At 46.9% G+C, this 25,573-nt stretch overlaps 1 protein-coding gene across 1 annotated transcript in view; it reads right to left on the bottom strand.

The window, feature by feature from the left end:
* Positions 1 to 25,573, bottom strand: part of LOC149439083 (NACHT, LRR and PYD domains-containing protein 12-like) — a 98,353-nt gene that overhangs the window by 57,074 nt on the left and 15,706 nt on the right. Inside the window, exons 2-5 of the mRNA XM_089659476.1 lie at positions 21,920 to 22,021; positions 16,888 to 17,069; positions 8,998 to 9,163; positions 5,653 to 5,718 (exon numbers count right to left, since the gene is read on the bottom strand). Of these exons, the coding sequence (XP_089515602.1) occupies positions 5,653 to 5,718; positions 8,998 to 9,163; positions 16,888 to 17,069; positions 21,920 to 21,950 (445 nt within the window). The 5' untranslated portion in view covers positions 21,951 to 22,021. The remainder of the gene's footprint in view (positions 1 to 5,652; positions 5,719 to 8,997; positions 9,164 to 16,887; positions 17,070 to 21,919; positions 22,022 to 25,573) is intronic.

Genomic DNA, 25,573 nt, shown 5'->3' on the forward strand with positions numbered 1-25,573 from the left:
GTAACAGTTCCTCTAGCTTGGTGATCTGACACCCTCGGACCCAGCTGCTGGCAGTGTGTTGTAACTGATGTCCCCATTCAGTGAAGGTGTCCTGGGGTTTCTTCTTGAGTGTCCGGAACTTTAAGCGATACGCCTCTGGGGTGAGAGCGTAGCGGGCCAACAAGTGTTCCTTAACAAAATCATAATCAAAGCAGTAGCTGTCGGGTACAGTCCTGAATGCGTCTGCAGCCCGACCGGTTAGCTTGCTGCTCAAAATGGGGACCCGGTCTTGGGTTGCCACACCATGGATGGTGCACAACCGTTCAAAGTCCTGAAGAAAGCTATCAATGTCCCCATCCGCCTCCGAGAAAGTTTTAAAAGCAGCGTAGGGAATTTTCTTTGGTCCGGTTGGAGTCTGGAGAAGGCAGGAGGTAATCCTCTCCCAGACCGAGTCCTCGGTTGATGACCGGGATTGACTAAGCCGCAGTTGGGTGGCATCGTCCAGGGCCTTGGAAATCTGTTCAGGGGTGGGAGCGCTGCCAAACAGAGACAAACGCAACTCCACCTATAGGGGTATAGGGGTGTCTGTACGGTGCTAAGTGGGCCTGGTGTTTCAGGGGCCGATGAGCTGCTCTGTTCCTCCAACTCCTCCTGTGAAGCAGAGTTCACTTCTGGTGGAGCAGTGTTCGCTTTAAGCGTAGCGGAGTGTGCATCAGGTGAAGTGGGGTGCGCATCCGCTTGGTCTAGGGCCATAATCTCGTCCAACAGTTCCTCTCTGGTCTTGGACCCAGCGATACCTCCCCGAGCGACAAGCAGGCTTTGGAGGGCTGGCTTCCGGAGGTCCCGTATATCCATCTGGCTGAGCAGGGACGTCTCCGTGAAAAAGATGGGGTCCCGGTTGGTGGTTTGGACTTTCTCCGCAATGAGGAAAGATCCCATCGCTGCCAACCAATTGTGGCGGAACCGTTCCGCCTGGGCTTCCTCGTGCGGAGCAGTGCATCTCACCCAATGGTCCTCATTTCCGGCAAGTCTTCCAGCATTCTCCCAAGGCAGGTATTGTAGCTAAAAACACGAGTCAGAACTTCGTGTAGGGTGAAACTGACCATCTTTATTAAACACAGCTCAGTATATACAACTTCACCCCACCCCCACCAGACAGCCTGGCACCAGGTTTTCCCCACCCACAACAAACCATACAATACAACAATACCTAGGAACTCTAGAAGTGAAAGACTACAAGGTCACATTTCCCTAAACAAACAGTGTAGAATGTCTGTGAAACATGTCCAGCTTTACAAAGGGGATAAAAACCAGAACAGAAAGGGCAAAATGGTATCACAAAGGGACAATTCGTCACAGAGAGCTTCATGGAATGGGTTTCCATGGCCGAGCAGCTGCATCCAAGCCTTCCATCACCAAGTGCAATGCAAAACGTCAAATGCAGTGGTGTAAAGCACGCCGCCACTGGACTCTAGAGACGTGACCAATCTGTCTGGCAATCTGATGGATGTGTCTGAGTTTGGTGGTTGCCAGGACAAAGGTACTTTCTTGACTGCATTGTGCCAAGTGTAAAGTTTGGTGGAGGGGGAATTATGGTGTGGGGTTGTTTTTCAGGGGTTGGGCTTGGCCCCCTAGTTCCAGTGACGGGAACTTGCTTTGTGGAGGAGCCAGTTTGGGGTGGAGGAACTTGACTGTCCTGCACAGAGTCCTGACCTCAACCCCATAGAACACCTTTGGGATGAATTAGAGGGGAGACTGCGAGCCAGGCCTCCTCCCCCGACATCAGTGCCTGACCTGACAAATGTGCTTCTGGAAGAATGGTCCAACCTTCCCATAGACACCCTCCTAAACCTTGTGGACGGCCTTCCCAGAAGAGTTGAAATGGTTATAGCTGCAAAGGGCGGGGCCAACTCAATATTGAACCCTACGTACTAAGACTGGGGGCCAATAAAGTTCAAGTACGTGGAAAGGCAGGCGGCCTAATACTTTGGCAATATAGTGAAGCTTATAGTGTGGCTTCGCAAGGTCTATAGAAATAATAATACAATTTCATCATGTGCTTCGATAATGTTCATTTTTCTTTTTGGTCCAGGAGTAAATGGCATAGTAGGGATAAAGAAAAGTAGAGAGGGAATATTTAAAGTGACCCTGTCAGGGGGTCAACACAATTAGACAATCACTATCCTTAACTACTTTAAGTCCAGACACTTTCACCCCCCTTCCAGTTCAGGCCAATTTTCAGCCTTCAGCGCTCTCACACTGGAAGTCCATCACCGGAAATGCGTCACCGAGCGCATTGACGTAATTTCTGGGTGGAGCTCAGTGACGCATTTCCGGTGATGGACTTCCAGTTTATCGCCATCTTAAGTCCCTCAGTACACCCATAACACATGGGAAAACGCCTGGATTGTATTTGGAGCATGTGAGTGATTTATCTGGCTATTTATAAATAAAAAACAAAACATATTGCACTATGGAAGTTTTTCTTTTTTATATTCTTCCATGGCCTTGAAATTTTATGTCTGAGTCTTCCCATTCCTAAATGAGTTGTTGAGTGGATATCGGTGAGATAGAGGAGCTGTTGTGGAGCCATTGGGACAAGGTTTACCTTGGTAATTGGGAGGCGGTGTGGAATCGGTGTGGAACATCATTATATGCTTTGTGGCCCCTAGGGATCGAGTAAAGGAGGTGAGGAGGCACTCTAGCCACTGGAGGATATAAGCACTAGAGTGACACCGTTATTTGAGCACAGTCTTGAGGTGGAGGAAAAAGAAGCACTTTTTTGTACACATTTTTAATATATTTTTATATGTATCATTGTATCACAGGAGTATATTGTATATGTATATTGTATCACAGGAGAGTGATAGCATGCATTTTGCACTTTATTATATATTTTGATTATTATATTGATGGAATTTTGTCACTTTACTGAGTGATTGTTCACTGTGTACACATTTAAAGGTTGTAATATATATATATTTGGTTTATGAGCACTTGTCACTTTGTAGACACTGAGAGAGTGCACATTTAGCACCATTCTTTAGCCACTAGGTGGCAGATTGGTTAATTTTGTTTATTTGTACATTTGTATAGAATCAAGCACTAGTCACTTTGATTGTATTTGTTATATATGTATATATTATATATTTCCATGTAAGATAATAAGTATAATACCCCCAAGGCTGAGCGCTTCATCCATTCTTTTATAAAAAATTGTTCCTGTGTTCTCTTTGCATCTGTGGATTCCTATTACTGACTTGGATTGTCCCTAGACCCGTCTTCTGCCTGCTTCCTGACCTGACCATGGCTTTCTAACGGATCTTCTCTCTCTGCTCTCCTGTGTATGACCCCGGTTAGACTCCTGACTACGATTGCTCTTGTCCTCATCTCAAATCTGACCTTGGCTTCGAACGGACTCCTCTCCTGTTCTCTACTGAAGATCTTCTGCTTCTCTCAGGTTCCACGTGTCTGCAGACACGCCAGGGTACTCCTGGGCATTCCTCTGACAAACTTCCTAGTCAGAACATCTCTGCAAGCATTCCAGCAGGTGACCCGTACTTCATTGGGCCCGACTCCTGTTCCAGCTTCAGGAAAACCTGGAACTTATGCAGGCCATAGACGGGGAGAAAAACGGCAGATTTTTCTTTTAAAAAACGAAAATTCGGTCGTTCAAGCGGCCGACGTTACCATCAATGGTAAAAAAAATCGGCCGATTTTCATCCCTTCTATAGCCGGCAAAAAGTGTCTCTGCAGAGAGCTCCGCTATTTCTGACAGTTCTCTGACAGTTCCTTCACATTTACAGCGGTTGAAACATTGTATCTATTTGTTTCCATTTAGGATACAGATGTTTTTATACAGAAACAAATAGATACAATGTTTCAACCGCTGTAAATGTGAAGGAACTGTCAGAGAACTGTCAGAAATAGCGGAGCTCTCTGCAGAGACACTTTTTGCTGGACTGGAATTCCTGTTATTTTCATCCTACTTCTTCTTCTGCTTCTTCTTCTTCATCCTCATCCTCTTCTTCTTCATCATCCTCATCCTCTTCTTCATCATCTTCATCCTCTTCTTCTTCATCCGCATCCTCTTCTTCTTCATCATCCTCATCCTCTTCTTCATCCTCATCTTCTTCATCCTCATCCTCTTCTTCCTCATCCTCTTCTTCATCCTCATCCTCTTCTTCTTCATCCTCATCCTCTTCTTCATCATCATCCTCTTCTTCTTCTTCATCCGCATCCTCTTCTTCTTCTTCATCCGCATCCTCTTCTTCTTCTTCTTCATCCGCATCCTCTTCTTCTTCTTCATCCTCATCCTCTTCTTCTTCTTCATCCTCATCCTCTTCTTCTTCATCCTCTTCCTCTTCTTCTTTTTGTCTTCCTCTTGCAGGTCACTGCTCATATGCAGATTTTTTATCGGTAAAAAATCGGCCGATTTGCCCAATAATTGCCACGAAAATCGGCCGATCGGCAAAATCGGCCGATTTTTTTTCCAACTGTACCGAAAACAAAAAACGGCCAAAATCCCGAAAAACGGCCGACCAAATAGCCCACTAACGATCCGAAAATCGGCCGATTTTATTTTCGGCCGAAAAATCGGCCGATTTTCGACCCATCTATGGCCTGCATTAGACACAAAGGAAGCCCTCTCTCCACCAGGTATGTGATAGATATGGGGGGACGTTTAGATACATCCATGCACATCGGTGCTGCTCCCATCTGGCAATTTATGTGCATGGGCCGAACGGGAAGATTTATACATACCTGTCTGTTGGGCTGTTTGCTAAAAATATCACTCTGTAGCAGGGCTTCTGGTGCCAATATTATTTGATTCCTTGAGCTAGATGAATATAGGAATCCCCTCTGACTGCTGTGGTTCCTCCTGCTGACCCCTAGTCACTGTAAGACTCAGTAATGACCTAGGAATGACCAGTGGGGGACAAGCTATGCCATGCATCCCTGAAAGAGTGACATAGGATCAGTGCTGAGAGCTGTGCTAAACGTAAAGTTTTATCAAACAGTCAGATATGAATAAATCTTTTATTCTTCTCAGGGTAATGCCTTTATTATTATTTATAATTATACACACCTGAGTCACGTAAAGCCAGGAGCCAGCTCAGAACCTGAAGCAAGCTCACAACTGCAGTCATGTGCTTGTTGAAGGCTCGGTTCACACTTGTACGACTCCAATGTTACAACTTTGGATGGGTGCAATTTGGATACGTCTTTGGCTTTAATGATAATGGACAACTGTTGGATGTATAACATTCAGGTGCGACTTTCATACGACTTTTGAGGGTTTTCATTGCAGTCTATGGCACTCAAGTTTCATGAAAGTCATACCAAAGTAGTAGCATGAGCTACTTTGAAGTCACTGTGACTTGAAGTTGCACAGATATGAATGGTACCCATTGGGACACATGGGGGGGCTGACATTGGACCACAAAGTCGCATGACAAGTCGCACAAGTGTGAATGGGCTCTTAACCTGCTTACTCTTTGGACATACCAGTCCCTTCCAAACGGGAACTAGTTAAACCCATTTTACACATGAATTGTATGACCTGAAGGGGAAAGTCTGAATTCAGGGAACACATAACACCACCTCTGCACTTTGGAGGAAACTGGAAAATAATCAAATATATTGCATTGTACTTTACTGTATATTTGTCACCTTTCAGCTCTGGACTCAGTGAGCATCCAAATTCATCCAGCAGAATCTGCTCCACCAGACCCTCACCTATAGAAAAATAAATACAATTTATGACTTGATCATATCCAGTTCAGGCAGACCCACATTATGATAAATTTGAAAGATGTCTAAACATGATGTCCAACATTCTTTTGCTTCCGCTGTGTGATGAGACACCTAGCTAACAGGTGGGAAGCCTCACGATCATCATTCAAGGTGTAGTACGGAGTCATGTCAGAGCTTACTGAGCCTCAAAGAAGACCAAAATGTCTTTATAGACCTTGCTTTGTGCACTGGCGCCCTATCATGTTAGAATAAGAAGGGACCACCCCCAAACTCTTCCCACAACGGTGGGAGCATGAAATTGTCCAAAATATCTTGGTATGCTGACGCCTTAAGAGTTCCCTTCACTGGAACTAGGGGGCCAAGCCCAACCCCTGAAAAACAACCCCACACCATAATCCCCCCTCCACCAAACTGTACTTGCCTGACTGCATTGTGCCAAGTGTACAGTTCTCCTTGCCACCGCCAAACCCAGACATGTCCATTGGATTGCCAGACAGAGAAGCGTGATTGGTCACTCCAGAGAACACGTCTCCACTGCTCTAGAGTCCAGTGGCGGCGTGCTTTACACCACGGCATCCAACGCTTTTCATTGCACTTGGTGATGGAAGGCTTGGATGCAGCTTCTCGGCCATGGAAACCCATTCCATGAAGCTTTCTACACACTGTTGTTGGGCTCATCTGAAGGCCACACCAAGTTTGGAGGTCTTTAGCTATTGACTCTGCAGACAGTTGGCGACTTCTGCTCACTGTGAGCTTCAGCATGCGCTGACCCCGCCCTGTCATGTGACGTGGCCTACCACTTGGTGGCTGAGTTGCTGTTCCCAGTTGCTTCCACTTTGTTATAATACCACTAACAGTTGAGCGTGGAATATTTAGTAGCCGGGAAATGTCACGGATGGACTTATTGCCCAGGTGACCACCTATCACGGGACCACGCTTGGAGTCACTGAGCTCCTGAGAGCGACCCATTCTTTCACCAATGTTTGTAGAAGCAGTCTGCATGCCTAGGGGCTTGATTGTATACACCTGTGTCCATGGAGGGGATTAGAACACCTGAATCACATGATTTGGAGGGCGGGGCCAATACTTTTGGCAATATAATGTGTGTATATATATATATATTATATATATATATATATATATATATATATATATATATACACACACAGTTGTGTTCAAAATAATAGCAGTGTGTTGCAAAAAGTGAATAAAACTCAAAATCCTTCTAATTGCTTTTATTTCCATCCACACAAATGCATTGGGAACACGACACATTCTATTCCAAATCAAAACATGAAGAAAGATAGATAAAATTTGTGTTGTTCCTCTAAAAAAAATTGAAGAAAAGTGAATATTAGACGGTTCAAAAAAATAGCAGTATTTGTATTCTTCTTTACAAACTCAAACATTCACTATATAAACTGAGAAATGTTTGAAGATTTTGCTTTCCTTTGAATGACTTCATGAATATTTGGTTGTAGTCGCACTGTTTCTGAGAACTGCTGTACATCTGTGTTGCATGGAGTCACCCAACTTCTGGCCCCTGTGATCAGGTATTCCAGCCCAGGATGATTGGACCACATTCCACAGTTCTTCTCTATTTCTTGGTTTTGCCTCAGAAACTGCATTTTTGATGTCACCCCACAAGTTTTCTATTGGATTAAGATCCGGGGATTGGGCTGGCCACTCCATAACGTCAATCTTGTTGGTCTGGAACCAAGATGTCGCACGTTTACTGGTGTGTTTGGGGTCGTTGTCTTGTTGGAACACCCATTTCAAGGGCATTTCCTCTTCAGCATAAGGCAGCATGACCTCTTCAAGTATTCTGATGTATTCAAACTGATCCATGATCCCTGGTATGTGATAAATAGGCCCAACACCGTAGTATGAGGAACATCCCCATATCATGATGCTTGCACCACCATGCTTCACGGTCTTCACAGTGTACTGTGGCTTGAATTCAGTGTTTGGGGGTCGTCTGACAAACTGTCTCCGGCCACTAGACCCAAAAAGAACAATCTTACTTTCATCAGTCCACAAAATGTTGCGCCATTTCTCTTTAGGCCAGTCAATGTGCTCTTTGGCAAATTGTAACCTCTTCAGCACACGTCTTTTTCCCAACAGTGGGACTTTGCGGGGACTTCTTGCAGATAGCTTGGCTTCACATAGGCGTCTTCTAATTGTAACAGTACTCACAGGGAACGTCACACCTTCTTTCATCTTCCTGGAGCTGATTGTTGGCTGAGTCCTCACAGGGAACGTCACACCTTCTTTCATCTTCCTGGAGCTGATTGTTGGCTGAGTCCGCGCCATTTTGGCTAATCTTCTATCCATTCGAATGGTAGTTTTTTGCTTTCTTCCACGTCTTTCAGGTTTTGGTTGCCATTTTAAAGCATTTGCGATCATTTTAGCTGAGCAGCCGATCATTTTCTGCACTTCTTTATATGTTTTCCCCTCTCCAATCAACTTTTTAATCAAGGTACGCTGTTCTTCTGAACAATGTGTGGAACGACCCATTTTCCTCAGAATTTCAGAGAGAAATGCACTGTAACCAGCATGTCCAACATTTGCTGCCTTCCTTCCTTAAATAAGGGCAATAATTGCCACCTGTTTTTCAAAGAATGAATGACCTCACTAATAGAACTCCACACTGCTATTATTTTGAACACGCCCCTCAATGAGTGATTCAATGACACAGAATCAGCAGCATGCATGTCATGACTGTTGGGTCTGTTGGATTTCTATTACTCTACTACACCTGCTAGGAAATTATTTGCCATGTAGAAATATAATTTCTATCAAAAAAAGTAATTGATCAGGTTAGTGATGTCTGACTGCTATTATTTTGAACATAACTGTATATAGTTTTTTTTTTACTATACATACTGTTTTATTTTCTTCTGTTTTTATTTCTCCTATACTGTATTTGTTTCTCCGTATATTTTTTGTATTTGTTTAATAGCCCTGAAGAAGGGAGAGTCTTTTCTCCCGAAACGCGTTGGCTTGAAGTACTTGTCATTGCTCTCAATAAATACCTCCCAATCTACCATCAAAAGTGCCTTCTTTTGGACATCGGGCGCTCCTCTTTTCTATTTTCCCACAGGGAGAGGCATGATGGGACTTATATTTATGTAACAGCTGGAGGGCTGTCAGTTTGACACCCCTGTTCTAGAGTGTTAGATGACCACATCCCTACTGTACAATGCGACTCTTCCCTCTGGCTGCACGGTTATCCCAATTGCAAATATAAATTCCAGTTACCTTTCTGGCTGATTTCTCTCAGGACGGCCAATAAATTTGGATGAGGACAACCTTTCTGTATTGCACAGAGACATTCCCAGAGTCCGATCACAGCTTCTCTTCCCCGCTGCTCAATATCTTTTAACAAGGTGTAAGAAAAGTCGGATCGGCTATCTAACAGGCAGGTCTGAAAAACACATGTATCTGATTACATATAATATCTGCAGTACACAGCGAGATTTTTTTCTACACAATTCTTTTTAAAGTTCATGAAAAGATAAATAAAAATGAAACTTATAATTAACTGTTATAATTATTATAATGAACTAAAAAACTATTCTTATGCACTACATTTTTACAACGCAAACCATGATTTCCTTCAAAGGTTTGGCATGGATGGAATTATATTAATAGTTTCAACAAGTCTTGGTTCACACCTATGCAGGTTGCGTTTGATCCGTTTCTGCATTGCACTTTGCGTTGCATTTTTGCTGCGTTTTTCATGTTGCTTTTTTTTTACATTTTTCTTGTTGCTAGGCAGATTTAAAACGTAAAACACATCAAAAACGGCACAAAAATGCAGCAAAAATGCACTACATGTGTTTCTGCAGCTTTTCCATTGCAGTCAATAGAACCAAAAACGCAACTTTTTGCGTCCAAAAAAGTCCCTGGCCCTTTCCAAAAAATGTACCGGGTGAAAAGGCAGAGATGTGAACGTGTCCCATAGGAAATCATGTTAAATGGACTGTACTGCGTTTCTGCAAAATGCTGCGGAGAACACTTAGGTGTGAACCTAGGGTCAGAGAGAGGTAGAGGGTAGTTGATGCTGCAGGTCTAAAATACAGACAAAGAACCAGCAAACACAAATGCTCCTGCGCTTGGGGATGGACTCGATGCAGGCTACAACCACATTAAGAATGTCCTGGAACATGCACACCTTGCTGCCCTCAAATGGACCGGGGGAATCCAAATATACTGAATGGGGAAAGAACAAAGAGAGGGCGCACAGGCCTAGTGCATTACCATAAAAAATGTTTAATAAAAAATAAAGTAGGTGTTGTACTCACAAACGACAATATAGTCAAGGCACATCATAAAAGAACAGCTGGATCAACACCGCGCTGAGTAACAGTCCGCAATAGGGAGTTTAGACATCCAAAAGCTGACGCGTTTCGAGGACTTGCCTCTTCCTCAGAGCTCTGAGGAATTCAAGTACAGTAAGGATGGGGGCCCCCGACGACTCGTTCCTGCTTCTCCAGAAGGAAAATTTCTTCCAGATTGTATCATATATGGTGTTTGTCGATTTTTACGTCCGTCTAAGATGGTGGCAACCCCTCTTCCTGATAACCTTTTCCCAGCTAGCCTGTTCCGCTCAGAAGCCAAGCTGTCAGGGATAGTTTTTCTGGGTGTGGGTGTAGCACTTCCCCCTGGGCGAGTCTGAAAAGACGTGATAGCTTTGAAGAGTGCCAATAATTCTTTGAAGCTTGACGACCTCCCCAAGATCTTCGCGTCCCACTTTCCCTAGGCCAGCCAGTCCTCCATATGAGCACCCCACCCCCACATACTTGCATCTGTGGTGACTCTTACTGGGTTGACTTGCTTCCACTTCCTTCCTGCTTCCAATGTGTGGATATTCCCCCACCATCTTAGTGATTCTCTCACTTTGTGCGTGAGGCAGATACTGGAATCTAGGGATGCTTGGCTGCCATCCCAGTGGGAGAGGACGTGGTTCTGCAACGCTCTGGAGTGTAGCTGTGCCCATTGTACCCCCGGTATGGAAGTTGTCATGTGCCCGACAAGCTTCATTGCGGTTCTGACTGTGCAGGTCGCCATCCCCCGGAAGGTCTTTGTATTTTGCTGTAGTTTGAGCGCTTTCTCTGTGGTCAGGTATAAGCAAGTATCTGTGGAATCCAGACTGTACCCCAAATATGTGATCCTCCTAGAAGGGATTAGCTGTGATTTCTCCATGTTTATTAACCACCCTAGGTTTTCTAGGAAGGATATTGTGTGTTCCACATGGGATTCCAGGCCTCTTCCGCAAATAAGAGCAAGTTGTCCAGATAGGGGATGATGTTTACCCCTTCTAACCTCAGGGCTTGTAGAGGTTCCGCTAGGATCTTTGTGAATATTCTTGGAGCTGACGACAGACCAAAGGGGAGTGCATTGAATTGAAATAAGATTGTTCTTCGTGCGCCTTTCAGCACGAACCTCAGAAATTTCCTCAATTCTTCCCTTATCGGGATGTGAAGATATGCGTCCTTCAGGTCTAGTGAACCCATAAATACGACCGGCGGCAGGAGTTCTTTTGTCGTGTGTATTGTTTCCATGCGGAACTTTTTGGGTTCTACGAATTCGTTCACCTTCTTCAGGTTGAGTATCATTCTATAACTTCTGGACGCCTTCCTTCTTAGAAAGAAATGGGAGTAGAATCCACTTCCCCTCTCTTCCTCCTCCAGCTGACAAACCACGTTCTGCTGGAGCATCCCTTCCAGGAGGTTCACCAGTGTGTCTGCCTTTTCCCTGTCCCTTGGCAAGAGGGTCGCGAAAATCTTCGAGAGGGGAGTCTTGAAAACTCTATCCTGTAACTGTTGCGAATTGTGTCTAGGATGAATGCGTTCTGGGTAATCTTCAGCCATTGTGTGTGGAAGTGTCCCAGTCTTCCTCCCACTTGGCTTCGCCAGTCACTTGGGCCTTGGATTTAACCTGGTTGGGGTTGAAGAGGAAGCATCCCTTCCCCCTTGACTCATTCCTGCCCCTTTTAGAGACCCAGCTGCTCCTCTGCCCCTGAAATCTAGCCTCCCTTGTTGCTTACTGCTTGTTGGGGTGAAAATATTTCCGGCCCGTTTGCTTGCTGGGGACTGGAAATCCTTTCCTTTTGTCGGCCGACCTTTCTAGGACCGAGGTTAGTTCTGGTCCAAAGAGGAGTTTTCCCTTGAAGGGCAGGCCGCAGAGACTAGATTTGGAAGCAGCGTCCCCCTGCCAAGACTTTAACCAGATGGCTCTTCGGGCTGAATTTATGAGCGCAGTCGATCTTGCTGTATATCTGATGGTCTCTGTCGACGCGTCCACGATAAAAGCCACTGCTTTTTCCAAAACTGATAGTGATTTCAGGATCTCCTCTGCCGATGTACCTTGTTCAAAGTGAGAGCGGAGCTGTCCTAGCCATACATCTAAGGTTCTGGAAACGCAGGTTGTTGCTACTGCCAGTTTAAAGTTCACTGCAGATGCTTCCCATGCTCTCTTAAGGTATGTGTCTGCTTTGCAGTCCATTGGATCCTTAAGGGAACTGCCGTCCTCAAAGGATAAGTCCGTCGATTTCGAAATCATTGAAAGGGAGGCATCTGGCTTAGGGCAGGATTCCCACACGGACGCATCTTCTTCTTTAAACGGAAATTGCCTTTTAAGGTTTTTAGGAAAGAAAGCCTTCTTTTCCGGCTCCTCCCATTCCCTCTTTATGGTAGACCATAGGGTGGAATGAACGGGGAATGTGCGGCCGCTTCTTTTTTGTAACCCCGCGTATAGCTGGTCGTGCAGAGAGAGATCCAGTTGTTCCTCTTCTAGATCCAGAGTATCATAGATCACCTTCAAGAGGCCTTCCGTATCATCTACTGGAAAAAGGAACCCTTGCGATCTGTGATCCTGATCCTCTGCCTCGCCTTCCTCTGAGTCCAAAGTGCTGGAAGGTTCTTCTTTTGGACTTCCTTTGCTTCCTCCTTTTCCCCCACGGGGAAATGCCTGAAGAGCCAGGTTGAGGCTCATCCGGGGCTGGTTCCTGCCTCTGCTCCCTAAAACTTTGAAAGGTTTTAGACATCTCCTGCATCATGTTTTGCAGAAAATCTTTAAAGAGGGATCCCGACTCCTTCTTAATTAGCTTATCAATACATTTTTGGCACAGTTGCTTCCGCCAAGCGCTAGCTAGCTAGCTTCTTCCTGCAGGTAGCACATTTTTTCTTTGACTCACAAGGAGTTTCTCTTCCCCCTCTATCCTCCTCTTGTGGGCCCATCTAGGGACAGGGAGACACAAGGTATTCTGTAAGCCGAGGGGCCCCCGGGGGACTGACCTACGTGCACCCACTAGCACCCAGAAAGCCCTAGGGTGCTGTAGATAGAAGAGGATGAGAGGGAGGAGAGGAGAACCCCCGATACCCCCCCGGCCCACCTCAACCCCCGGGACCCCTCCCAAAGCCGAAAAGGGCCAGCGGGGGGAGGGGGCGCGAAGGGTTTGCAGGAGAGGGAGAGGGGCGAGAGGCAGCCAAAAGGCTCTTACCTTGCTGCAGGCCTACCCCAGCTCTGACAGATCTGCTTCCATTCTTGCTGCAGCCCGCCCTCGGTGTGGCTGTTTTTGCAGGGTTGACGGGGCTCTGCCCCCTCCCTAGGGTCCCAGAACACCGACCTTCCTCTCAAAGCCGCCGATGGGTGAAGCGGCCACGGCGTGGCAAATTTTGCGATCCGCCACCCATGACCAAAATGGCAGTGGTCCGCTTCCTGTTCCTCCGGCGTCGAAAGTGATGTCACGGAAATGACGCAGCTGCGGCGTCCCGCACTTCCTGCTTCCATGCTGCCGAGATCCAGGAGGAAGGTAAGCTTACCTCTGTCCCACAAGGGAAGGCACTGCCAAATAGGTCAGTGGAGCCGGCTCTACCCCCTAGAGAGCCCCGTTTGGACCATCCAGGGGTCTGTCTCCCCCGTCCGAAAGGGGTGCTTCAGAATGAAAAACCCTGCTGAAGCCACCCCACAAGGCCCCTGCCTTGCTAAGAAGAGGAGGAAGGGGGGGCCTCAGCCAGGGGGCCTCTGTACCTCGCCAGACAGCAAGGGAAAAAAAAAAAACCGGGCGTAGCTTTGTCCTGGCCAGAGGAAACACTAATACTGAGGGTCCCCCTGGGAGAGAGGCTACTTGTAGGACAATAAGGTGGAGCGGGTGTTTCCTGGGAGGAGCCCATCTCTTATGTGGAGCTGTCCTAGAAGATGACTTGGGAAAAAAACACTTGTGAGTTTAACTAATCTTTTTTTTTTGTTAAATTCTCCTTTAAGGGGGGTGTGGCAGGGGGTGTGTCCTATGCCTACATAACTTTGCTAATAGGTATCCCTTGTTTTGATTTAAAAAAATTTGGGAGCCATGCTGTAGCAGCCTGCCACACCGTATTCCGCTCCAAAACAATAAAGGGCAGCTTCACTGGCCATTAGGATTGGGAAGAAACAATCTTTTCATATTACAAATTAAGTTTAATGCAACCACTATTCAATATTTACTCCGATGTATATATAATATTAATGTGAGTCCATCTCAAATGTCCATGAGAATTATTCAATAAAAGTCCCAGATGGTGTGTCTTCCTTCATAGTTGTACATATCACCGGTGATAACCGTGTTGGGCACACATTAATATTCACCACAAATGCTGTGTTCCTCCATCTTTCAAAATAGTTGCATACCAGACAAACATAACTTACTTTTCATTAAGGCCATAGAGAGCCTTGTCCTTTAAGTAGGGCCAACACTCAGTTCCAAATCCAAAGGGGGATTAAGGAGAAGAGAGAATTTGTGGTGGGGGAAGAGGAGGTGGGAGAGGTGGGGGAGGAGGATTTGTGATGGGAAGGAGAATTTGGGGGGATTTGGGATGGGAGGGGGGGATTTGTAACTGAAAGGATAATTTAGAGGGATTTGGAATGGGAGGGTAGAATTGGGGGGGGGGGGGATTTGTGATAAGGATAATTTAGGGGGATTGGGGATAGGAGGATGGAATTTAGGGGGGAGGATTTGTGATGGCAAAGAGAATGTAGGGGGATTTGTGGGGTGACCATAGCTGTGAAGGTGCAGGAATTGGGGTGATCTGAGGTGTGAAGGTGCAAGAATTGGTACATCTATGAGGTGTGAAGGTGCAAGAACAGGGTTGACGTGAGGTGTGAAAGTGCAGGAATTTGGGTGACCTGAGGTGTGAAGTTGCAGGAATTGGGGTGACCTGAGGTGGGAAGGTGCAGGAATTGGGGTAACCTGAGGTGGGAAGGTGCAGGAATTGGGGTGACCTGAGGAGGGAAGGTGCAGGAATTTGGGTGATCTTAGGTGTGAAGGTGCAAGAATTGGTGCTTCTATGAGGTGTGAAGGTGCAGGAACTGGGTTGACGTGAGGTGTGAAGTTGCAGGAATTGGGGTGACCTGAGGTGGGAAGGTACAGGAATTGGGGTGACCTGAGGTGGGAAGGTACAGGAATTGATGCTTCTCTGAGGTGTGAAGGTGCAGGAACTGGAGTGATGTGAGGTGTGAAGGTGAAGGAATTAGGGTGACCTGAGGTGGGAAGGTGCAGGAACTGGTGCTTCTCTGAGGTGTGAAGGTGCAGGAATTGGGGTGACCTGAGGTGTGAAATTTCAGGAATTGGGGTGACCTGAGGTGGAAAGTTTCAGGAATTGGGGTGACCTGAGGTGGGAAGGTGCAGGAACTGGTGCTTCTCTGAGGTGTGAAGGTGCAGGAATTGGGGTGACCTGAGGTGTGAAGTTTCAGGAATTGGGGTGACCTGAGGTGGAAAGTTTCAGAAATTGGGGTGACCTGAGGTGGGAAGGTGCAGGAACTGGTGCTTCTCTGAGGTGTGAAGGTGCAGGAATTAGCCTGGGCAGGACGTGTGTGAAACAGTCTAGTCTAGAAGTGGTTAACCTAGTAAGCTCAGGAGGCAGGGGGTTGGGTCAACCTTGACTTTCACAAAAGTCAAGATTTGCACATAACTATATCAACAATTACAATCACAATATCTTATTCACTGATGTAGACAAATATTGCATTTAATTTCAAAATATTTTTATCTTACATCTGTGCTTAACCCCCCTGGCGGTATTCCAGAGTGTAGCTCGGGGTAAAGTTTCAGTACCAAAAGCAGTAACCCCGAGCTACACTCGGGAATACCATGCGGCGTTGCTCCGGGATCCTGCAGCGCTTACCTTGTCCTGCGCTCCCGCGATGTCCCCCCTGCAGTGTCCCCAGCCATCTCCTCCGGCCGATTCCGGCATCCGGCTTCCGTGTTCCGGTCCCTGCGAGCGTCGGGACGTACAGGGAACGGAACCAGCAGCAAATTTAAAAAACTGTCATTTTCTTATAAACGAATATCACATAGTATAACATTCCTCTATCAAACCATTTCACATACATTGTGTCCCGAGTGCTTTGTCCTGCGCACTGACTGCATTTTTACTGTTCTTTTTGCCTAGAAATTTAGAAACGTCCATGGCGTCCAAAAAGCGTCCCTTTAGGTCAGACGCGGTTTTAGACCGGCTAGAGAAGAGCGATAGTAAATCAGAACCACTTGCAGAATTGAGTGATAATGATTCGTGGGGGAAATTCCTCATCAGACACTGAAAACGATTTTGCGACTCAGCTCAGCGATGTGCGAACTTGGCGCTCTATTTCACATTTCAGTGTTTTTGGTTTGATTATATTATTGAATTAAATTTATTATTGTTACCGTTTTTTGCGCTCCATAAGACGCACCTAGGTTTTAGAGGCGGAAAACAAGAAAAAAAATATCTGAACCAATGGATTGCAGACACAGTACAGGGGATGACCAGAGACTGCAGACACAGTACAGGGGATGACCAGAGACTGCGGACATAGTACAGGAGATGACCAGAGACTGCAGACATAGTACAGAGACTGCGGACACAGTACAGGGGATGACCAGAGACTGCGGACACAGTACAGGGGATGACCAGAGACTGCGGACACAGTACAGGGGATGACCAGAGACTGCGGACACAGTACAGGGGATGACCAGAGACTGCGGACATAGTACAGGAGATGACCAGAGACTGCGGACACAGTACAGGAGATGACCAGAGACTGCGGACACAGTACAAGGGATGACCAGAGACTGCAGACAGTACAGGCCTACAATAAAAAAACGGTATATTTCCAAGCAAAAAAATGTACCGCTATGAGCTCAGAATTTTGTAAGGAGGGTAAGACTTCCTGAGATATTAGCTCTTTCAGGAGATCCTTAGTGCCCATGTTCTCCAGGATGTAGATCAGATCATCTCTGTAATACTCGTGAATCCTCCTCAGCGATGGATCGTCATACTCAGACAGCTTCTGAAGAAATCTCCTGAAGTCCTCTGTAGAAACACAGAAAATGTGATTACAGGATTGTGGCTTGAACTCAGAATCTTAACTATCACTGAGAAAGTCTATGGGGGTGATTTACTAAATCTGCAGAGAGCAGTAAAATAATGCACATAGGGAAAAAGGATTCCTTTAGAGCAGGGGTCTCCAAACTGCAGCCCAAGGGCCAGATGCGGCCCTTTGCTAGCCTTTATCCGACCCTTGGGGCTCTATTCCTCCCAACGCTCCTTCAGCGTTACCTATAATGTTACCACCTCCCCCTCTCTCCCCCTCTCTGTTGGGGTCCCCCAAGGCTCTGTCCTCGGGCCCCTTCTCCATCTACACCTCCTCCCTTGGCAAACTGATACACTCCCACGGCTTCAACTATCACCTCTATGCCGATGACACGCAAATTTACCTCTCCACCCCTCACCTCACCCCTTCAGTCTCCGCCCGAACCACTAGCCTACTGAACGACTTATCAGACTTGAAGTCGCTCCATTTCCTCAAATTGAACCTTTCCAAAACCGAGCTCCTGATTTTCCCCCCAGCCATCTCGACCAACAACGCCACCATCAGTCCCACCCCACAAGCCAAAGTCCTAGGTGTCACTCTAGACTCAAACCTGTCTTTCCAACCCCATGTCCAATCGTTGGCAAACTCATGCAGGCTCCACCTCCGCAACATGTCCAAAATACGTTCGTTCCTAACCCCAGACACTACTAAACAACTCGTTTACCCCCTTATTATGTAATGTCTGGACTACTGCAACTCCCTCCTCACCGGCCTACCCCAACACAGGCTATCCCCGCTTCATTCTATCCTGAATTCAGCGGCAAGACTCATCCACTTTACCAACCGCTCCGCTTCTGCCACCCCCCTCTGTCATTCCCTCCACTGGCTCCCGATTGCCCAACGCCTTAAATTCAAACTACTAACACAGACATACAAAGCCATTAACAACGTTGCCCCAAACTACCTCACCGACCTGATACCCAAATACCACCCAACCCGTACTCTTTGCTCCTCACAAGACCTCCTACTTTCTAGCTACGGACACAGCTGATCACGTGATGTGGTAAAAGGCCGATCACAGCAGCCTTTTACCACCTGATCAGCGGTGTCCAATGACACGCTGATCACAGGGAAATGCAAGTGCCGGTTCTCGGCTGCACTTTCCTCACGCTGTCAGATCGTGAGGAAAGTACTGCCGAGAACCGGCAGTTGTCACAGCGGGGATCGGCACCGATCATCAGGGCACTGATGATCAGTGCCCTGATGATCGGTGCCCAGCAGTGCCACCCGCAAGTTCCGCCCACCTGTGCCCAGCAGTGCCACCCGCAAGTTCCGCCCACCTGTGCCCAGCAGTGCACCCACTAGCTCTGCCCACCTGTGCCTAGCAGATCACCCACCTGTGCCCAGCAGTGCACCCACCTGTGCCACTCTGCAGTGTCACACACCTGTGCCCAGAAGTGCCACCTACCTGTGCCCAGAAGTGCCACCCACCTGTGCCCACCCACCTGTGCCCACCAGTGCCACCCACCAGTGCTGCCCACCAGTGCCACCCACCAGTGCAGCCCAGCAGTGCTGCCAGTCAGTGCCACCACTCAGTGCCCAGGGGTTGTGCCAGTCAGTGCCGCCAGTCAGTGCCCAGCAGTGATGCCAGTCAGTGCCGTCTATCAGTACCCATCATCAGTGTCACCTATCAGTGCCGCCTATCAGTGCTGCATATTAGTGCCGCCTATCCGTGACACCTCATTAGTGCCGCCTATCCGTGCCACCTCATTAGTACTGCCTATCAGTGCCCTTTAGTGCTGCCTATCAGTGCCCATCAGTGCCGCCTATCAGTGCCCATCAGTGCTGCCTCATCAACGCACATCAGTGAAGGAGAAAAAATACCTGTTTGAAAAATTTTATAATAGAAACAAAGAAACTTTTTTTTTTTTTTCCAATTTTTTGCACTTTTTTTATTTATAGCGCAAAAAGTAAAGCGCCCAGCGGCGATTAAATACCACCAAAAGAAAGCTCTATTTGTGAGAAAAAAATGATCAAAATTTCATATGGGTACAATGTTGCATGACCGCGCAATTGTCAATCAAAGTGCGGCAGCGCTGAAAGCTGAAAATTGGCCTGGTAAATAAGGGGGTATAAGTGCCTGGTAGGCAAGTGGTTAAAGGTCATACAGGAAATCGCTGCTTGTCACTGCCCCCACAGCTGCACCGATGATCGTTACATTTCTTTCTGCCCCCCCCCCCAGCTGTGTGTTCCTCATTGCCCAGTCCCTCACCCCATTATCCACATCAATAGGAGAAGAAGGGAGGGAGGCTGGATCTGCTCTGCCTCCACTTGTACCCGCCCACAGTCCAGTCCCTGCAGTTTCTGAGGATGTGTGGGTGGGAAATGGAAAACAGAGCAGCCAACAGGTCTGATGCTTCTGACTGAGTCATTTGAGTCTGACATCCCTTCCTTCCACCCACTCCTCCCTTCCTTCCTTCATTCCACCCACCCCTCCCTTCTTTCCTTCAACCCACCCCTTCCTTCCCTCCTAATAACCCACTCACCCCTCCCTTCTTTCCTTCCACCCACTCCTCCCTTCCTTCCTTCATTCCACCCACCCCTCCCTTCTTTCCTTCAACCCACCCCTTCCTTCCCTCTTAATAACCCACTCACCCCTCCCTTCTTTCCTTCAACCCACCCCTTCCTTCCCTCCTAATAACCCACTCACCCCTCCCTTCCTTCCACCCACCCCTTCCTTCTTTCTTTCCACCCCTCCTTGTCTTCCTTCCACCCACCCCTCTCTTCCTTCCACCCTCCCTCCATTCCTTCACATCTCCCCCCCTCCCACCCTTCCTTCCCTTCCCCCCTTCCCTTCCTTTCTTCCCTCCCACATCTCTCTCACTTCCTTCCTTTCACACCTCCCTCCCCTCCCTTCCTTCCACCCCTCCTGCCCTTCCACTCCTCCCTTCCTTTCACCCCTCCCTCCCTTCTACTCCTCTTTTCCTTTGCACCCCTCCCTCTCCTCCTTGCACCCCTCCCACCTCAACCTTCCTTCCCTCCCACCCTTTCACCTCTACCTTCCTTTTCACCCCTCCCACCCTTTCCTTCCTTCCCTTCCTTTCTCCCTTCCTTCCTTCTTGCCATTTCCTTCCTTCCTTCCTTCCTTCATTCTGTATAAAACATTTAAGTTACATTTTATGAGATAATTGCGTGTTTAGGGCGGAATTAAGGGAGGGCCAGGATAGGGGTTGGGTGGGGCACCTAGTGGCAAGTAACTCTAAAGTCTGGCTAGTAGTTCAGGACTTGAAATTTTGAGCCCTGATAATACTACAAACTGCCACTGCACTATACACCGGCTGGGAAGGGGTTAACATCTCGGGGTACTCAAGGGGTAAATGTGTGCCTAACTATGGGTAATGTGTGTAAAGTGTGCTGCTTTTACTTAGCGATCTCTCAGTTTCTCACCCTTGCTTTGCAGAGATAATAAACTGACAGATCGCTGCCCCTGTACAGAGCTCTGTGTTGTTGACCAGCACAGAGCACTGGATTGCGACCGATCGCACACCGATCACCAGGTCCTGGCTGTGAATTAATGCTGACAGGCTCCTGCTGTGTACAATCACAGAGGGCGCCGATCAAAACCCAGACGTGAGCAGGGGTGTACGGGTACATCGCTTCGCCTACAGCGCCCGCCTGTCCTCATTACATTCCGGGTGGGTGGTCGCTAAGTGGTTAATAATCCAGATTGATAAGATTTGGGCGATATCTGGTGGATATGAGGTAGACGCTACATTTCTTTTACAAGACGCAGCAGCCTGCAGGTAATAGCGTACACATCATTACATATAACTGATCTGTTTGGTGCTGTACCCCTCCCCCCCCAAAAAAAAATACTAAACTTCAGCTTCAATATTCAAGTTTATTTGAATATTAATTTTCTAGTCAATTATTTACTAGGTTATTTAGTTGCTTTTGAACCACTTCCAGTCCGGACACTTTCATCCCCTTCCTGTCCAGGCCAATTTTCAGCTGTCAGCGCTGTCACACTTTGAATGACAATTGCGCAGTCATGCAACACTGTACCCATATGACATTTTTTTGCGACAGATAAAACTTTATTTTGGTGGTATTTATTCACCACTGGGATTTTTATTTTTATGCTCTATAAGAGTCCAAACATTTTGAAAAAAAAAGTGTTTTTCTTATAACATTTTGCAAATAATATTTCTTCATAAATCTTGGCCAAAAATGTATTCATCTATCTTTTTAGTTATTTTATTTTGTTATATTATTTATGTTTTTTTTTTAACATGCTGTCACCCTAGCAGTAAAATATCACCATAGTGAAACTGTACTACTTGTAGGGGGTGATGAAGATTTTTTTTTTCTTTTTTTACACGGATTGCTTTTACACCCATAAAGACTGTAAAAGCAATCATTTCTCCTCTCTGGCTGCATTCCTGCAGCCATTGAGAAATACTGTGTGAGCTGTGATTGGTCACAGCTTGTCACATGATACAAGGGTGTTGTGAATAGCCCTGTACCATGTGACCTCTGTGATCATTCACAGATTTCACTAGTAGTAAGCAATGAAGTCAGGAAGTGACATCTTGCTTACTACTATTCATGTGATCACTGGTTGGCCAATCAGTGATCACATGATTGGGATATCACACAGAGGTCCCGTACAGCGGGCACCAGACCGCGATGCCACGCGCTCCCGGCAGGCAGTGAATGCGGAGGCCGTTTATAAATGGCCACCCGCTCCCGCACTGCTCCCGCCTGGCCGTTTATGTACATGGGCCGGACGAGAAGTGGTTAATGTAAAGATGATATAAATAAAATAGAACAACTTATTGATGCTTACCTTGTAATTCCTGCTGGTTGGATCTCTCCATTTGGGATAGCAGCAATCAGACTGTCGAGTACGAGACACGGGACACAATCGTTGCCTTTCTGATGATCTGCGCTGGTAATAGAGATCATGTGAATGTTGGTAAATGGATGAAAAAAGAATTTATCGACAAATAATAAAAGCCGTGTGTCACAGGTCACCCACACGCCACACCCACAGCGACTAGCTAACCGAGGCAGGCACGTGTGGCCGTGACTTGGGGTAAGAGGGAATAAAGGGGCACTTAACTTTGAATATATAAAACTGTATATAAGACCAGCCGTGATATACTTTCACAGCCCGCACTACCTCTTGGCCACCACCGGGGGGGGGGGGGAGACTCCACTCCAATCCAGATGGCTGACCACACACTGGCAGATACAAATCTTATATACAATCTGGTGCACTGATTAGAGTTGAGGAGCAGCTTAGCAATCACACCCTTCTAGGATCCCTCCAGCTATCCTACAAGCTAGAACCCCGCTGTTAATCACTCTTCCACTGTCCACACCCCCCCACACCAGACACACCACAAACGGTAGCTTGCCACCACCCGACAGTTTATCCACAGAACGGTCTGCTGGAACACCACACACACACACAGATCTCCGTCTGGCAAATCTGTTACCTTTACAATCTGCACGCAATCTGTCCACACACAGTGCAATTGCATACAGATTGGCAATGAGCTTGACCGAGCATATAAAAGCACTAACATACAATACAATCTAATCTCTCTGGAAATATGAGCCCGTGCTTACGTACCCAGAAGTCACTTATTAATTTTAAGATTTAATATCCCGAAAGCGGGCAGTGCATAAAATATGTACAAAGTATAAAAAGTTACAAAAATACAAAAAATACAAGAAGACACATATAGACTATTCACTATAAAATAAAAGGGAATAAAAAACAGATAAAACTTTTACCAAGATCTATCCTGCGACTGGAGCAAGTCAGGGAGAATCAGCAATCCGTCAGTCAAATCGAACTGGCTCCATACGAATCACAATGTCCATAGCTCCAGTCCTCAATTTATGGGAATATGGACGTGGGCTGGACATGACTCCTGGACCAATTGCCTCTGGGGGGTGTTCCTGTACCCGCCCACAGGATGTTCTGGGTTCTGAACTGCCCAAAGTCAATTGGACCAAGACTGGCTTGAATCACCAAGTTGGGGATTAAATTTCGAACACCAGCGCATCAGTCCGATCGCGACAGTACCAATCACTGTTCCACTATTGCACTCCAGCGCCACATAACCATTTCCTGCATTTTCCTGGCATTCTACATAGGTCACAAATATAGTTTTTATATGCCGATGTGGCCTACAGAGTGCCCCATCAGAAGGAAGTATTTTCATCTCTCTGCAACTAATATTTCAGCTTGTATGAGGGATGAAACATACTCCTTTGATGTATGTATATACTTTTAGAGCTCCCAATGTCAGGGAGACAGATCGGAGCCCCCCTCGTGTCATGAAGCCGAAACGTCCTCGTTTCTCTTTTAAACTTAAGGAAGATGGCAGATTACATATAGGTGACAAAATCTTATTAGCACCCAGGTGCCACTTCCAGAGGAAGCTAGTCCCTTCAGATGCTAATTGACCATCTGTCTCTGAATACCTTATTTCTTTAATGATGAGGACTGAAACTACATTTAGGATTACATACTGCTAAAGGTCACCTCTCAGCTACTCAAATCTGTACATTTATGTCACACCATGTGAAAGTCATCCAAGGCCTTGTTCACATTTCGTACAGCAACACGTGGGGTATGACAACGGGGTGCAGTACATTCATGTAAACATGCAGGGGAGAATTCACAAAGCGGCATTTTACTGTATCCAAGTATGAGCTGAGATCAGGGCGGGGCTAGACTATTGTGCATCCCCCCACCAAAAAATAATGAAACTTCACCTGTAGTTCTACTTCAACCCTCCTAGCACTCATCCCCTCCCCCAAATCCCCCCTCCTAGCATAAATCCCCCCCAATCCCACCGCCTAACACAAATTCCCCTAAATCCCTGCCCAGCACAAATCATTCCTCCCCACCCAAATCACGCCCCCCCCCCCCAATTTCCCCTCCTTACACAAGTCCACCCCAATCCCCTGTCCTAGTACAACCCCCCCCTCAATTTCCCCCTCTCACGCACAATTCTCTCCCCAGTCTCCCCTCCTAACACAAATTCACCCCAATCCCCTCTCCTAGCACAATTCCCCCCCTCCAATCTCTCCCCCAGCACAATATTCCCCCCAATCCCCTCACATTAGTATAGTGTCCCCAAAAACGAAGCGTTAGCGGGATCAGCCCTGACACCTGCCGGCACCTGCGTTTAGCCCCTACGCTTAACCCCCTTCTCCCCCCAGCAAGTGCAGTGTCAGTAGGTCACTCTCACTTGATACATTGCATACAAAAAGCAGTGTTTGCAAAATCAGGCCTGATCTCTGCTAGCACATACCGGTAAATTTTGATGACTCTCATATGCAGCAGAGTGCCAGTACTAGTACCGCGCTACCTTTTAATGAACTCACAAGTACCAGCGGCCTAGTAAGTCCTGGTCTTTCACATACCAGCACTGCAGTATGACTTGGTGATGTGGCGAGTCCCTTAAGTGCAGTACAAGCTGGTGTGGTGGCGAGCGCAAGTATTGTCCCGCAACCACCAAGAATTCGCACACAGGCCGTAGAGCCCCTAGTATCCTTCCGGATGTGCTTGTAAATCCCGATTGGAAGCCCACAAATTCTAAAGCACCCATACTTCCCCCATTCACTGCCCAACCTGGAAATCAGGTGGAAATGGCAAATTTAACTACTGATTTTTTTGGAGCCGTTTATCATGGAAGATCTGTATGCATTCATTGTGGATCAAAGCCATTTAGATGCACAATTTATCGCTGCTAACCCAAATTCAAACCTTGCCAGACTATTTGCATGGAAACCCATTACAGTTTCCGAATTTAAATTTTTTTGGGGCCTAACCCTCAACATGGGCTTACTTAAAAAAAAATTAATTGCAGTTGTATTGGTCCACAGACCTGATTCATCATATGCCGTGTTCTCTGCTGCCATGGCCAGGCATAGATATGAGAGTGTAATGTGTTTTATGCATTTCAATTACAACACACTCTGTCATCCTCGAGGTGACCTTGAATTTGACCAGCTCCACAAAATTCAGCTCCTCGTAAATCACCTTAGCCAAAAATTTGCAGATGTCTATACTCCCCAGCAAAAAATCTGCGTTGATGAGTCTCTCATTAACCTCTTGCCGACCGCGCATAGCCGAATGACGGCTTCACCGCGGCCGGCCAGTTCTGGGAGGGCGTCATATGACGTCCTCCCGTGATCGCGCTTCTCGCGTGCCCCCGGCGGCGCGCATCGGGTACTGTCCGTGATGGCTGTGTCCCTCGGACACAGGACATTAGGAAGAGGGGGGTGAACAGCCACTTACAGCTGCTGATTACATTTGTGGTCGCTCTTCATTGGACAGAGCGATCACAAATGTAAACACAGCAGGGTCATGGCTGGGTTTTCTCTCTCCTTTCCTCACACCAATACCGAGTGTGAGGAAAGGAGAGAGAATTGGTTCTTACAACTGTGAGTGTGATCTACACTGCTCTATCTGAGA

The sequence above is a fragment of the Staurois parvus genome, unplaced genomic scaffold (genome assembly GCF_062004578.1).
Source record: "Staurois parvus isolate SC_StPar_1 unplaced genomic scaffold, SC_StPar_1.0 ptg001161l, whole genome shotgun sequence".
NCBI classification, from domain to species: Eukaryota; Metazoa; Chordata; class Amphibia; order Anura; family Ranidae; genus Staurois; species Staurois parvus.